At 44.6% G+C, this 14,091-nt stretch overlaps 1 protein-coding gene across 2 annotated transcripts in view; it reads right to left on the minus strand.

Moving 5' to 3' along the window:
- ANO8 (anoctamin 8) overlaps positions 1–14,091 on the minus strand; it is a 168,321-nt gene that overhangs the window by 48,018 nt on the left and 106,212 nt on the right. For both annotated transcript variants that reach the window (XM_078671158.1, XM_078671157.1), the window contains exons 10-11: positions 8,663–8,789; positions 1,111–1,166 (exon numbers count right to left, since the gene is read on the minus strand). In XM_078671158.1, coding sequence (XP_078527284.1) covers positions 1,111–1,166; positions 8,663–8,789 — 183 coding nt within the window. The remainder of the gene's footprint in view (positions 1–1,110; positions 1,167–8,662; positions 8,790–14,091) is intronic.

Genomic DNA, 14,091 nt, shown 5'->3' on the forward strand with positions numbered 1-14,091 from the left:
GCAGGAGGTTTGGCATCCGCTTAAAGCGGTTACAACATAAATAAATCTATCACCGTACTAATAAATTCACTGACATTGTTTCACCATAGCCATGCCACTGGGTACCACTTTGTTACTATCCACAACAAAGAGGTGGTTTACAAAAGCATTAAGTTACATGAATTACGAGCTATAAGCAAGCATTAGCACAGACTATCACTCGCTTTGTGTATACTGTTGGATGCTGCTATTGGCTATACTACCAAGATGGCTGCCAAGATGTTTAGCAGCATAATGATGAAACATAACGACATAAGGCGTTGCCATCTTTAAAGTATGAAAACGTATTCTATACTTTCAAGGTTGCTGTCGGATTAAGTTGACCAGCAATGAAAGAATGTGAGCATGCTCTCAATCACGCTGAGAAATGAGCAGAAAATGCATGGAGCGCTTAAAAAGAAAGGAATGTCGGAAAGAAAAAAAAGAAAAAGTAGTGTAGTGACATCAGCAGTATCAAATGAAAAGTGAGCGCAAACAAGCAATGCCCTAGGGGCGGGACATAAACAAAATTAGGAGGCAAGTCATCCAATAAGAGTAGTGAATTGAGATTGACTAGTAAGCCATCAAATTATTAGCAAGCAGCTGATCTAAGCCTACTCTTTGTAGAGATGTGGCACAGCGGCTAGGGCAGCTGACTCAGGAGAACGGGGCTCACGGTTTGAGGAAGAGGTGTGGCGCCGCGGCCAGGGCGACTGACGCTGGAATCTGGGGATCACGGTTCGATCCCCGGCTCCGGCGGCATGTGAATCTGGGCAATAGCTCGCTTAATCTTCCCGACGGCCCCCAGCGCCTAGAGACCCTAACGGGTGATTGTGCGCTTTACAAATGTGGATTATTATTATTATTATTATCCCCGGCGGCAGCTCAGCACCATGAGTCTCTGGGCAATAGCTCACTTAATCTCCCTGATGGCCCTCAGAGCCTTTGAAACCTTAAGGGGTGATATGTTCACGCTTTACAAATTTGGCTTATTATATTATGAAATATGGATTATGGTACCTGCGGCCGGCAGCTTAAGCTCTCTGTAGTAAGCCCGTAAGACAGCATAGATAAAAAAAAAAACATGCTCACCAGAACCATCTTGATGATCAGGTGTTTCTCGTAGGCACTCTGCAGTCTGTAATTTTCTGTAAGACAAAGAGGAAGGAAAGGTGATGATTCTCTCTGAAGATAAAGTAAGCAGTGCAATATAAGAGGCGTATTTGTAGAGTACACATTCACCCCAAAGAGGCCTCCTGGAGCTGTTTACATAAAGGATACATATTGTTACTGAACTTGATTGTGCACATTTTTTCAACCCTGGAAAGATGAAAGATTGTGCAAAGTGGAGTAGTAAACGTAGTGTGTCTTTTCAGAAGGTATAAGTTCCCGAAAAAGTCACAAAAAGGTTTGTGTTACAAAATAACTTCTTTACGGGGTAAACACCCATTACAACGCGGTAATGACACCGCAGTGCCATTACAACTCATGTTTTACAACGCAAGTCATTACCACGACTTGCGCTGGAGGGCGCTCAAGACTAAGGAATAGTAGATTTACTATTCCGACACCTTCCCTACTGTACGTAGGCTGGTGTTGGAATAGTACATTTTACTATTCCTACGTCCAGCACCCTACAGCGCAAGTCGTGGTAACGACTTGCGTTGTAAAACCTGCGTTGTGATGGTACTGCAGTGTTTTCTGCCGCGTTGTACCATCATACATCCTCTTTACGGACTCTCAAATTTCTATTAACTATAAATGTATGCGAACAGGGCCCGGCCATGCCAATCAGTAATTGAAACTGGCTGCCCCAGGAGGATTTGAAGCCATTGATTTTTACAAAGTCAGAAGTATGTGGCAAGGTGGCACAAACCTATCATTGGATGTTGTCTTGAAAACAGATGTAAATGCCACTGGAATGACTCCCACTTCCTTCAGTCCCATCCATTCATCTAGACATGCAGTGCTTCGGGCACTAGAAAAGCTGCCCCAAACTCCATCCGCTGGGAAGGACCATATTCTCGCGCACAAAGCTGGTCCTTGGTCGAATAACACCCGGGCACAAATAAATGTGGCATCCGCACTGAGGCTGATGAAAAATGAGGCAGAAGGGGGACTCCTTTTGTGAGGGGGCACTGCTGAGTCATACCCTTAGAGCAGCAGCTCATGTGTCTCTGTAGATTGGCACCCTGGGCCAGGGCTCAGCTCGCCCACGTCAAAATCCAGTCCTGCTCTTGTCACAATCATATCTCTACACAATCATATATACTTATTTTCAAGTATCTGTGTATGTCATTGATTCATGCATTCGTTTTCTAAATGGCTAACATATATTTTTAGGTCGAGCTAGACGTAAGCAATGCGAAGCATTGCTTAGTCTGCGAAGACATCTATTGTCACCCGTTTCTGGGAATGAGGACAAGAGGGTGCACGAGCGCAGATTGCACCTCGTGGGCGCGCACGGCGCTGTGCCCCTCTCCTGCCTCGGAAGCACCAACACGCATGCGCATACCCAGAGAGACACACACACACACACACGAGCACCCATGCACGCACCCATACATACAGAGAACCCACCCCCGCCGTCGCATACACACACATGCGCGCACACACACTGCATACACACACTGCATACACACACGCTCCCCCCTTACCTCACCAGAGACACACACACGAGCGCACATACACACACGCACGCATACAGAGAACCCACCCCCGCCGTCGCATACACACACACTGCATACACACACGCCCCCCCCCCTTACCTCACCTCACCAGGCTCTTTTCTTGTCCTGTTTTCATGTGGGCTCCTTCTGCCCGGCTCCCGATGGATGGGCGGGCGGGTGCCGGAGAAGCGACCAAGAACACTCTGCGCCTGCGCGGAAGTGCACGCGCCCGCCTGACGTCACTTGTTTTGCTTGTTATTGCTAGAGTTGTAATCTACAAAAGCACCATGCACTAACAGGGAGCCCCTTTTAATAAGCGCTTCCATGTGGGGGCAATACTACAACCTCCTTCTGTTCCTGAGCGCGTGCCATCAGGTGGACCCTGAATGCACACGTTCTTCGTAAACATCTTTCCACAACCACGGAATGCACGACAGTGAAGCGACGGTCCGTATCTCTGATTAAGACTTGTTTTGTTTCTACTTTTTTCAAACCAAGTTCTTCAGCGGAAACACTAGTAGTGTGCTCGTTTCTCTGCTGCACTATTTCAGAGTTCAGGCAAGTATAATAATATTTGAGGAGCCATAGAGCACTATAAAGGAGCAGTAAAAAATGCACCAACTATAGCGAGTAACCTGTCAGCTGTGCGCAAAGGGTCTGGCTTTCACTCCAAGTCGGAAACAACCAGCAGAGAGTCCAGAAGTCAAAGGAAGGTCACTTCCCACCAGAGAGCAGAGTGGGATGGATGTGCCAGTGCCAGCCCAGTACACACACCATGTGCTCCTCCGGGGGCATACTGCGCCATGGTACCGTAGCAGAGGTACCCCAGGAACAATGCGGTGCTTACCGTGACCGTGGCAGGAACACCGCTGGAATAATGCGGTACTTCAAGGTGTAGTGTCGGAGTCATTCCTAGAATAATGCGGTGCTTTCTGCTACCGGTGCAGAGACACTCCTGGAATAATGCAATGCTCTACGGTGAAAGGGCAAAGGCATTCCTGGAATAATGCGGTGCTTTCTGGTACCAGTGCAGAGACACTCCTGGAATAATGCAATGTTCTACTGTGAAAGGGCAAAGGCATTCTTGGAATAATGCGGTGCTTGCCGGTGCCTGGCAGGCGGAGCCTTAAGCGGTGCTTTCTAGCATCTTGGCAGCTGCACCCCTGAAATAATGCGGTACTCTCCGGTACCCTAGGCAGACGCCCCCCCTGGAAAAATAATGCGGTGCTCTCGGTACCGTGACAGACGCACCCATGTACTTATGCGGTTTCTTCTATAATTTTAGGGAAATTGCCCACGAAGGGGTCCCCAATCTTCATGTCTATACTCGTGTGCAGAAGGCCGCTCACCACATGCTTGGGGCTAGTACTGGTGCCCACTGCAGCCCTGTCAGAAGTGCAGCCTCCCAGGCCATGTGGTCGCAGAAACGCCTCCAGCCGAGACTCACGCGCTGCCATCCTTTTACCGGATTCCCGGTGCTTGCAAAGATCAGGGCTCCGACACACAGAAGGACCGAATGGACGTATGCGGCGATGGAAAGGCCGGAGATAGCCTGACGCTAAAGCGTCGCGAGTGGCAATACAGCGCTATCGAACTCAGACTTAACACATCTGTCAGCCTTCAGTTTCAGGTCCAACACGTGCACTCTGTCGATTCTACAATCTACGTAAACTCCCGCAATGATCAATGCGAAGAGAGACCTCACACGACCAGCCAGCCGGAAAACGGGTTATTAGAGATAAATAGAGGATTAAATACCAATTTAGGAACGCCATCATACAGGAGCAAGGAAGAGCTCTTATTCGGGCAGTAGCTGAACAACCTGCACGGAACTCAGATTTGCATAAACGGTTCAAAATCACGAATGCAAACGAACACAAGAAAACCTATTTTACTGTAGAGGCTTGACGAGCACAGAACGAAACACAGGAAGGAGATGTAAAATGGACCTTATAATGTTCCTGTGTACATTTCAACAGGATATCATTAGACTGAGAGGTGTCTCGCCTGGAAGCGATTGGGGGGGTGGGGGGGCTCTTATTTTGTGTGTTTTTTGCGTTAATATTTACCTGTCACTACCTCGCTACCTGAAAGGCGAGCGATTCATTCTTTATCCTTCTATGGGAATGAAGGGGCGAGGTAGACGATTCACATTATTAATTATCTGTAACCAATCATCTGTATTTCACTTCAAAGTGCGCAGAAACTATTCCAAGGCGCACAGATGCAGGTTGTTCAATGCAGAATCTGTTCAATTCCCGCAGTGCCGGCAGGATGTCAGCTCACCCAGCCCAGCTGGTTGCACGCAAAACAGGTTTCTGCCGCAACATGTTGTTCGCCGCGTTCTCCGTGCGTCGTGCAGATATGCTGGTCAATGTCACATACCAAGAAAGAGAAAAGGAGTACCAAGTCCAAAGAAAGCGCCGGGATCACTCATTCTTGTGACTTACTGCATAGATGACGACGATGCCAATAAGAATGGAAATAACAACAACAATAATAAAACATAATATTAGCGTTATGGTTACGGTCATTATTATGTAAATACCCCGCCTTAATAAAAAAAGTCTTATTTGGGTTCTTTCCCTCTCCTGTCCTCTCATTTTGGCTCATGGGGAAGTGCGGTGGGGGGCATTACGGAATCAACTCCTCCCACCACCCCCGTAATTTATACTCTGTTAATTAAGATATCTTTTCGGCTGTGTGTGCTCTAAAAACGAATGCTTAATTTATGTAATGAGTCAATTAAGTAGCATTCCAACATATGCTCTACATGCCCTGAAGGTGTCCTCCGTCCCAGGTACTGCTTTCGATGTCACGAATAGCGTCTAATTAATTTCGCATGCATATGGATCTATTCAGCAGCTCCCCTTTGTGAAAGCAAATGTAATATTTATTTTCCTAATCTTTGCGCGGATATCCGTGCTGATTGTTCACGCGGAGGTGACTTTTCAAAACGGAACGGAACTATCTCAGAGCACGTGCCTTCCCTGTTTAAAAAAAGACTTTGTTCTATACACACGGGTGCCTTAGTATATTTTTAAAATATACGCTGATAAATATCTACATGTTTGCTAGATCGATTGCTTTCCTTTAATTTTTGTGGCTTTCTGCCCTCTGTTAGACTCGTTTTTTGTGCCTTTCTGCCCTCTGTTAGATTCGTTTTTACCTTGTTTTTCTGCCCTCTGTTAGACTCGCTTTTTGTGCCTTTCTGCCCCCTGTTAGACTCGCTTTTTGTGCCCTTCTGCCCTAGGATAGACTCGTTTTTCCCTTGTTTTTGTGCCCTTCTGCCCTCTGCTAGACTCGTTTTTCCCTTGTTTTTGTGCCCTTCTGCCCTCTGCATCACCACATCACTCAGCGCTACCCCAGCATCACTCAGCACCACCACATTATCACTAAGCACCACCACATTATCACTAAGCACCACCACATTATCACTCCGCGCCACCACAGCATCACTCAGCGCCAACACAGCATCACTCAGCGCCACCACAGCATCACTCAGCGCCACCACAGCATCACTCAGCGCCACCACAGCGTCACTCAGCGCCACCACAGCGTCACTCAGCGCCACCACAGCGTCACTCAGCGCCACCTCAGCGTCACTCAGCGCCACCCCAGCGTCACTCAGCGCCACCCCAGCGTCACTCAGCGCCACCCCAGCGTCACTCAGCGCCACCCCAGCGTCACTCAGCGCCACCCCAGCGTCACTCAGCGCCTCCCCAGCATCACTCAGCGCCACCCCAGCATCACTCAGCACCACCCCAGCATCACTCAGCACCACCCCACCACCACCTCAGCACCACTCAGCACCACCACAGCATCACTCAGCGCCACCCCAGCATCAATCTGCGCAACCATTCAACAACTGGTACAAATATGTTCTCTCAATGTTTCAAGCTTTATTACAAATGTCACAAAAAGATGTTAATATTTCACTTCTGTTCTTGGATTTGCGCCACAATAAAATACACTGAACATAGTCTTCACAAAAGTTATTTACAAAGGTTTAAGCTATTGCCATTATAAATTACAATCAATTTTATTTAAGTATTAATTATTTAAAAAAATTAAAAGCCATTGTAATTTGTAATATCAATACATCCAAGTCACATATATTCAAAACATGTTGCATTACAAATGCTATAGGTGTCACATTTGCGAAAGTTATAACTATTGGCATTGTACATGACAAAGCTATTAATTTAGCTATTTTCAAAACCAACACATAAATAAAAAAAATTGTCATTTACAAGACCAATAGCTCAAACTTTGCTAATGCGAGACCTATTGCATTGCAAATGCTTGTTATATCTGCCGGTGGTCCGCTGGACCACCACCCGCACCCTCTGAGGCTGCCCAACATGATTCCTAAAGGGGAATATGCCCTTTCACACCCCGCCTCTTTGCAATTGAGACTAAGTTGCCATAAGTGTTTAATGAGTCTGAAATATTTTTTCCAGCTTGCAACGTCCACTGCAATTCACTGTTTCGCCTTCGCAAAGTCTGAAGTTGTGAATCACAGGCTTTGCTTCTGCAAGTCCAAGTCTGGCTCTCAGCAGCAGCTGGTGAAATAAGGCTCTTTTAAAAAAAATAACTTATGTTTGGTCAAGATTATTTGGAGCCTAGCATCACAGTAGCACACACCAGAGAGATGGGTCGATATCCTTGACTTCTAGGTGTCCAGAAGGGCATTTACTGGAAGATCCTTCCCCCGACCCGCGCCAGTTTAACCATAAGAGTCATCCTAACTCACCAGCTGATGACTCTCGGTTTTGGCTCCTAGACATTGTTCCCAAATACTTAAACTTCCAAGCATTCAGATGTTTTTCATTTTCCCGATACCACACATGGTCCTTCTGAGACTTATTACATATTACAGATGTGTCTTTTGGAAATACATTACAGGCCTGTTAATCTTACAATATTCAATCAGACAACATTGCAGGCCTAACTTGGTTCTCTCGAAAATTATTAGAGTCGCTCATGAATGCTGATACTGCAATAGGTGGAGTGGTGTGGCTCACTGGTTAGAGGCGGCAGACCCGTAAGCAGAGGATGGCCCGGGACCAGGGTTCGATTCCCGACGCGGCAGGGTCGTGGACCAGGGTCAGCGGGCTCGATAATTCTCGCCTCGGTGCCTACTCTAGTCAGAAACCACACTCGGCAACTCTGGGCATTAGCTTGCCTCATCTTCACAACGGCCCCCCAGACCGCCGGGGATGCTTGGTCGCACCTTAGAGATACCCATTAGGGACCATCTCTCAGGGTGAGCCAGGGCGGGTTCCCCAGCGGTCGAAGCGCGGAGATACTCCTCCGGGAGTTGATTCTAGCGCTATATAAACCCACAATTAAATTAAATTAAATTAAATTAAAAATTAGGAGGACACCTTGGAGGCCAGAAATTGCTGGCGGGGGTCACTGAGAAACAATTTAACAGGACAAACCTGTCAAAATAAACTGAAGGAAAATACCTGGAAAATTCTGATGCATTTAGAAATTCATGCAAAACCCACCAATTCCACGTGGGATTAATTGTGTTCAGAGGGAATATAGAGTATGAGGTATTTACAGTGCCTGGTACATACCTCACACCTATCCGGGGCACAAGCAAGTTATCAGGGCCAATAAATGGATGAACGTCTTACACCTGACATGCAACAGCTTGAGCTCTCAGTGCATCAGCTGTGTAAATGGAGAGCTGGTTTTACAGCATGCTATTGTAAAAGCAAAGTACACATTGTTCACTTGTTGTTGTTTGGGAATCTTAACAGTTTTGGCCAACCATAATCTTCCACTCATGCACCCCAGGGATCAAGGTATTTGGTTATAGATGGAAAAAAGGTGTAATCTGCTTCTGTGAAACCCTCCCCTCTAAATGCCTCAATCCCCGCCATTACCGCCCAAGTAATCCTCTGTTTTACTGTACATCTCCTCCCATCCTTTGGGAAGAGTCGTAGTGGGCGAGAACATACCCATGTCGTTGAGCCAGTACGCTATCTTCCTGTACACCTCGTCGCAGGTGGCCACGAACACCGCCAGGATAATCTTGGGGAGGAAGCGCACGATGCGTGGCAACTCCTTGATGCTGAGGGCGAATTCCTGTCCGAATAAAAGAGCAGGAAAGGGGGGCACAACAGAAAAATCAGGATCAATCAGAGAACCTGCCTTTGGATCACCTCAATAAACCTTATACAAACTAGAAACAGGTAATTTGTCTCTGTGAGAAGTTGTACTGGACACTTGTCATGAAGGGTTTTGTGTGAAGAGTTCACATAGATTTGACTCAAATCAAAATCAACTTTATTCGGTTTTCATTAAGAAAGCCATAAAAGTACAAATATACAAATAAAAACATTTTTATAAAACATTAAATTCATGATATGTAAAAATTGATCTCTCTTAAAAAGGACTAGACATTTACTAAGGTCCATATTAAAGGCAGCTCTATGAATTTCATAGGTTCATATGATGCCTAAGGCACAATTTTAGGTAATGTGCCACAGATTTTGACACTAAGCTGTTTTCCAAAAACTGCAACGCCAGGTATGCAGGGCGGCATCTTCGAAGCTTCATTACTTTTAAAATAGGTAAAATCCATCTTTTACGGAGTGGCATGTAAAATTTACAAAAGAAAACTACATGAATTGTGGACTGAGGCGAAATGAAGTCACAGGGGCACGCTGTCATATTATGTGTCCAAACATTCTGGGAAGGGAATAAAACCATAATATGAAAGAGATTAAACCTAAAGCGGGTGAGGAGAAGTTTTTCAAATTGCGTCAGGTCATGCTGCAGATAAGGTTGGATAGATGGAGCCGATTGTATCATTAGACAGTGTTGAACTGATGTCTTTCTTATTTCGGTCATTATTCGTAGTTGGTTTAGATGAGACAGGCATAGCTTTTTTAGATCCTTTTTTGTTATATCTGTTATTGACTGTGGTTCATCAAAAAACCTCAAAAGACCAATATCTGCAAAAAAAGATTTTACGTAGCATAACCATTTTATCCTTTTCATATATTCTAGTTTCGCACAGTCCTCAATGATTGCTCTTGTGAGCTGGCATTCGTCCGTAGCCCATATTCTGCGCCACAACATTATGGGCTGGATCTTAATAAGATCTGAGATATGATCCACTCCAAGTTCTAAATGGCACCCAAAGGTAGTTGTGCTCTTTGGGACAGCTAATAGGAATTTTAAGAAGGAATTTTCGACTTTCTGTATTTGTTCGACGTTTGTTATTCCCCAAACTCCTGCTCCAAAGATCGCCGTGCTAATGCATTTTGCATTATAGATTTTAATCATCTCGGCCAGGGGTCTTTTTCCTAGATGGAGAGAGAATGCTTTTAAAGCGCCGACTGTTCTTATAAGTGACAGCTTGCGTGAGATGATTGCTTCTTTCCATTTGAACTCTTCGTCAATAGTGATGCCAAGATATGAGTAAGTTTTAGTTCTTTCAAGGGGCAGTTTATCCACAAAAATTGTCTTCACTTTTTTCCCCTTGGTACCGGCGTGCATCACATACGTTTTTTTTATATTGACTTTTAAGTTTAGACTTGACATAAAGGTGCAGTAGTTATTTAGGGCCCGTTGTAGCTGAATCGGGGTTCGCGCGAGGATCACCGCATCGTCGGCGTATAACAATGCCAGGATTGGTCGACGGCCCACTTCTGGGTAATCTGTTACGCCCTGTAACATTGCAGCTTCTAGTCCATTTGTGTAGAGCGTAAATAAGAAGGGGGCCAGCACACACCCTTGCCTGACCCCCTTCTGTATTGGGAAGCTATCTGTAAATTGGCCTTCTGTCCCATATCATACTTTTCCCGTGGCGCCAGAATATAACTCGCGTAGGAAGTCTACAATTGCTGGCTGGATCCCCATTTGCAGCATTATTAACCAGAGTTTTGAATGTTCCACACAGTCGAACGCTGCCGTTAGGTCAACGTAGACCATGTGTAGGCTTGATTTTTTTGCTGTTGTGTATTTTCCAGCCAGTAATGTTAAATTCAAAACTTGATCCACGGTGCTCAGGCCAGCCCTGAACCCGTATTGAAGATCTGAAAGGGCCCCGTGATCTTTTGACCACTCCTGGAGACGGTCAAGAAGTATCCTCCCTGCCATCTTTCCGACCGAATCCAGGAGGGAAATGGGGCGATAGCAGGAAGGACTGTCCCTGTTGCCCTTCTTGAAAATGGGGACCAGGATCGATGTTGACCAAGAGTTGGGGAGGTTAGTTTCTTTAGCTGCGTTCAGAACTTTGGTTAAAAGAGGGGACCAGAGATCAGGAAGGAGTTTGTATAAATCCATAGGAACGGAGTCTGGTCCTGGCGCTTTGCCGTTCTTTGCAATCTTTATAGCTTTCATTGTTTCATTAATGGTGAACTCTATTTCTATCGGGTATTTCACCAAAGGGAGGAGAGGCGGAGGAGCTAAGTCTCCGGATTTGACCTCTCCAAAGACCCCTGAGAAATGCTGCACCCAGTCCTCCGCGTTTATTGCAACATCTAAGGAAGGACCCTCATTATTTCCAGCTAAAAATGGAGTTTTAACTATTTTCCAGAAGGCTACACTGTTTTTTTGAGTGCTGCTGTTTATCAGTTGAGTCCAGAGGTTACACTGTATCTCTTTTTTCCTTTGTTTAAGTGCATTCATATATAATTTCCTTAGTTGCACTATCTCTTCTCTATTTCGATCTTTCTTTGCTAGGGCTTTCTTTAAATCTGAATAAGCTTTTGTGCACTGAGTATTAAACCAACCTTTTCTTTGTGTATTATTTTGTATTCTGGGTTTAGTTAGTTCGTTACCTATAGTTTTCACTATTGCATTGTATCTGGTCAGAATTTCAGATGCCGTTGCGGTAGAGTTTAGACAGTTGTCGATATCGATCCTGCATTTTTTAATTATTCTTGCGCTGATTGTTTCTTGGTCTAAATTACCCCATTTTAGGGTGAAACCGTTCAATCTATTTAATGTAAGTGTATCTTGGTGCAATAAGCCCAGATGGTCCTTAACTTGGTTCTTGTAATGATCAGGCTCTAGGTATGTTAATCTGAGTGGATAGTGATCGCTGAGTGCGTTTTTATTCACTTAAAAATGCTTTATGCATGTGGCGTTATTTGTAGAGACTAAGATGTAGTCAATTAATGTTTGAGCGCCTCTTCCATGAAAAGTTGGTGTAAATTGGGTTATCGGAGTCATTATCATGTTCGCAAACCCTATATCTAGCTCGAACATGATAGCCTGCATGTTATTTTCTTCCTCCGTGTGAGAAAAATGAGTTAAAAGGTTGTCTTGATCGTCTGTAATCCCACATGTGGGAGCATTACTTTTACTGCATATATGAAGGTTGAAGTCTCCGCCCCAAATTATTGAATGTGTGATTTTGGCATATTTAATTTTCAACTCGTTTGTCACAACGCTAATTTCGCTCAAAGCTTTGGTTAACTCCGCCAGACTCATATTGTTATAGAAGTTTATTATAGTATAGATAACTTGATTAGTTACTTTAATGTTAATAACCTGATAATTCTGGTGGAGTGCAATAGACGATATTTCTTGACTGGGCCAAAGATTGGAGATGTATGTAATTAGGCCTCCTTTACTTCTCCCTGATTGTGACTTCGTTGCATGGGAGAAGAATGTTCTGTATCCCACCAGGTGGATTGGGTCGTTCAACCATGTCTCCTGAAGACAGATTAGGTCATTTGTGTGAACCAGATCTAGAAAGGTTTTCTCCATATGCTTAGTTGCTAGGCCCGCCACATTCCAGAATAACATATTCCTTTCGACAACTGTATTAATGTTAACTGATTGAATCAACGGGTCGAAGGGTTCTGCCTCTGCTGTTATGTTTGGAGGGTTTACATTCAAAACTGTCTCGCATTGTCGTTTGTTTGAAGCAGGGTGTGACAGAATCTGCTGTCTGGTTTCGAAATTGGAATAAAGAGGACGGTCTTTAGTCTGGTTGTCTGCATTTTGAATTATAGTTTTTGGAGATTGGTCGTGTATTATGATTTTACGCAGGCTTTGAGTCTTTTCAGGCGTCTTGATCTTTGGGTTATTAGCTGACGAAAGTAGTTGTACTCTAGTATTGGGTGGAGATCTTGATGTACAAAACTGTAATAACGGTCAATCGACCATGTCTAAGCAGCTGTAATGATTGAAAGTTGGAATTCCGGTCCAGGGTTCTCTGTGGGAATATTGATATGCCCTCCTGCCATAGTTATTGCGGTCTCCTTGGTCTCTTTGGTCGTATCCCCAGTCCCCCTGAGAGTGGTACCTTTGGTTATTTCCCTGACCCCTGTCGCCCTGATTCCAATTTCTTGGTCCTTGGTCAAGTTGACTCCAGGACCAACTTGATGGCCAGTTAGGATTCTCGAAACGATGGTTTTGTCGAGGGTATAAAAAGGATAAACGTTTAACGTCTATTCCTTCTTTATTTTCTAGAGTGTCCCAAGAACAGATGTAGTCCACTGCTCGTGGGCTTTCAAAGTTGACTATTATACAATCACCATGGATTGTTTTTGGCTGGTGACCTATCCAAGAGGCCCTTCTCACCGTGGTGATTCTGGTGTTGTTATTTGGGTGATTGGGCCTGTTGATGTTTAGCCAATAGCGTGCTTTATTTAGTAAGGACCAGGTCGGTTCATCTGTGTCCTTACTTAGTTCTGGGACCCCTGTTAATATGGCTACGAAGGGTGCAGCTTCCGGTGGAAGATTTACTGATTTTGGCCATCTTTTATTAGGTCGTTCTGGTTTACTGGTTTGTCTCTGTGGTTGTTCCTGTCGGGAAGTATTTGGTACAAGTGGAATGGAAGGGGTTGTTACCGGCAGTGCTTTCGCAGGAATAGGTTTTGCAGGTGGTTGGTTTTGAGGACCTAAAGTGATTTTAACATTGTCCTGATTGGACTGAGTTTTCAGAGGAAGAGTTTGATTCATTGATTTTTTTTCTGATTCTCTTGTATTTGTATTTATGGTATTTGTGATAACCGAGTTATTCATTAATTGATTCGGTGTGTTAGTGGCGTTGATTTTACTGGAGTTGGTGGTTGTACCTATTGAGGGTGGAAAATCATTTTTCCTTGGATTAGTAGTTGTTTTGACGGTGGCGATTAGTATAGCCATTTGCTTTTCTATTACTTCGAGGCTTTTTTGTACAGGTTGTAGCTGATGTCTTACTATTTCCAGGATTTCTTTTAGCAGGGATTGTTCTACCTTGGTATTTCTTGTTGTACTTTTCGGGTGAGAAACCGACATATCTTGTCGAGTATGTTTAGGGTTAAGCCTGTTCGCGTGATCTTCAACTATATGAACATCAGAAATAATATTGTTAGTAGATTCTGTGGTAACAATAATCTGTTGATTTTGGTCACTAAAAGATTGTTCGGAATCAGAGTTTGTG

Source organism: Lissotriton helveticus, chromosome 12 (assembly GCF_964261635.1).
Source record: "Lissotriton helveticus chromosome 12, aLisHel1.1, whole genome shotgun sequence".
In the NCBI taxonomy this organism is placed as follows: domain Eukaryota; kingdom Metazoa; phylum Chordata; class Amphibia; order Caudata; family Salamandridae; genus Lissotriton; species Lissotriton helveticus.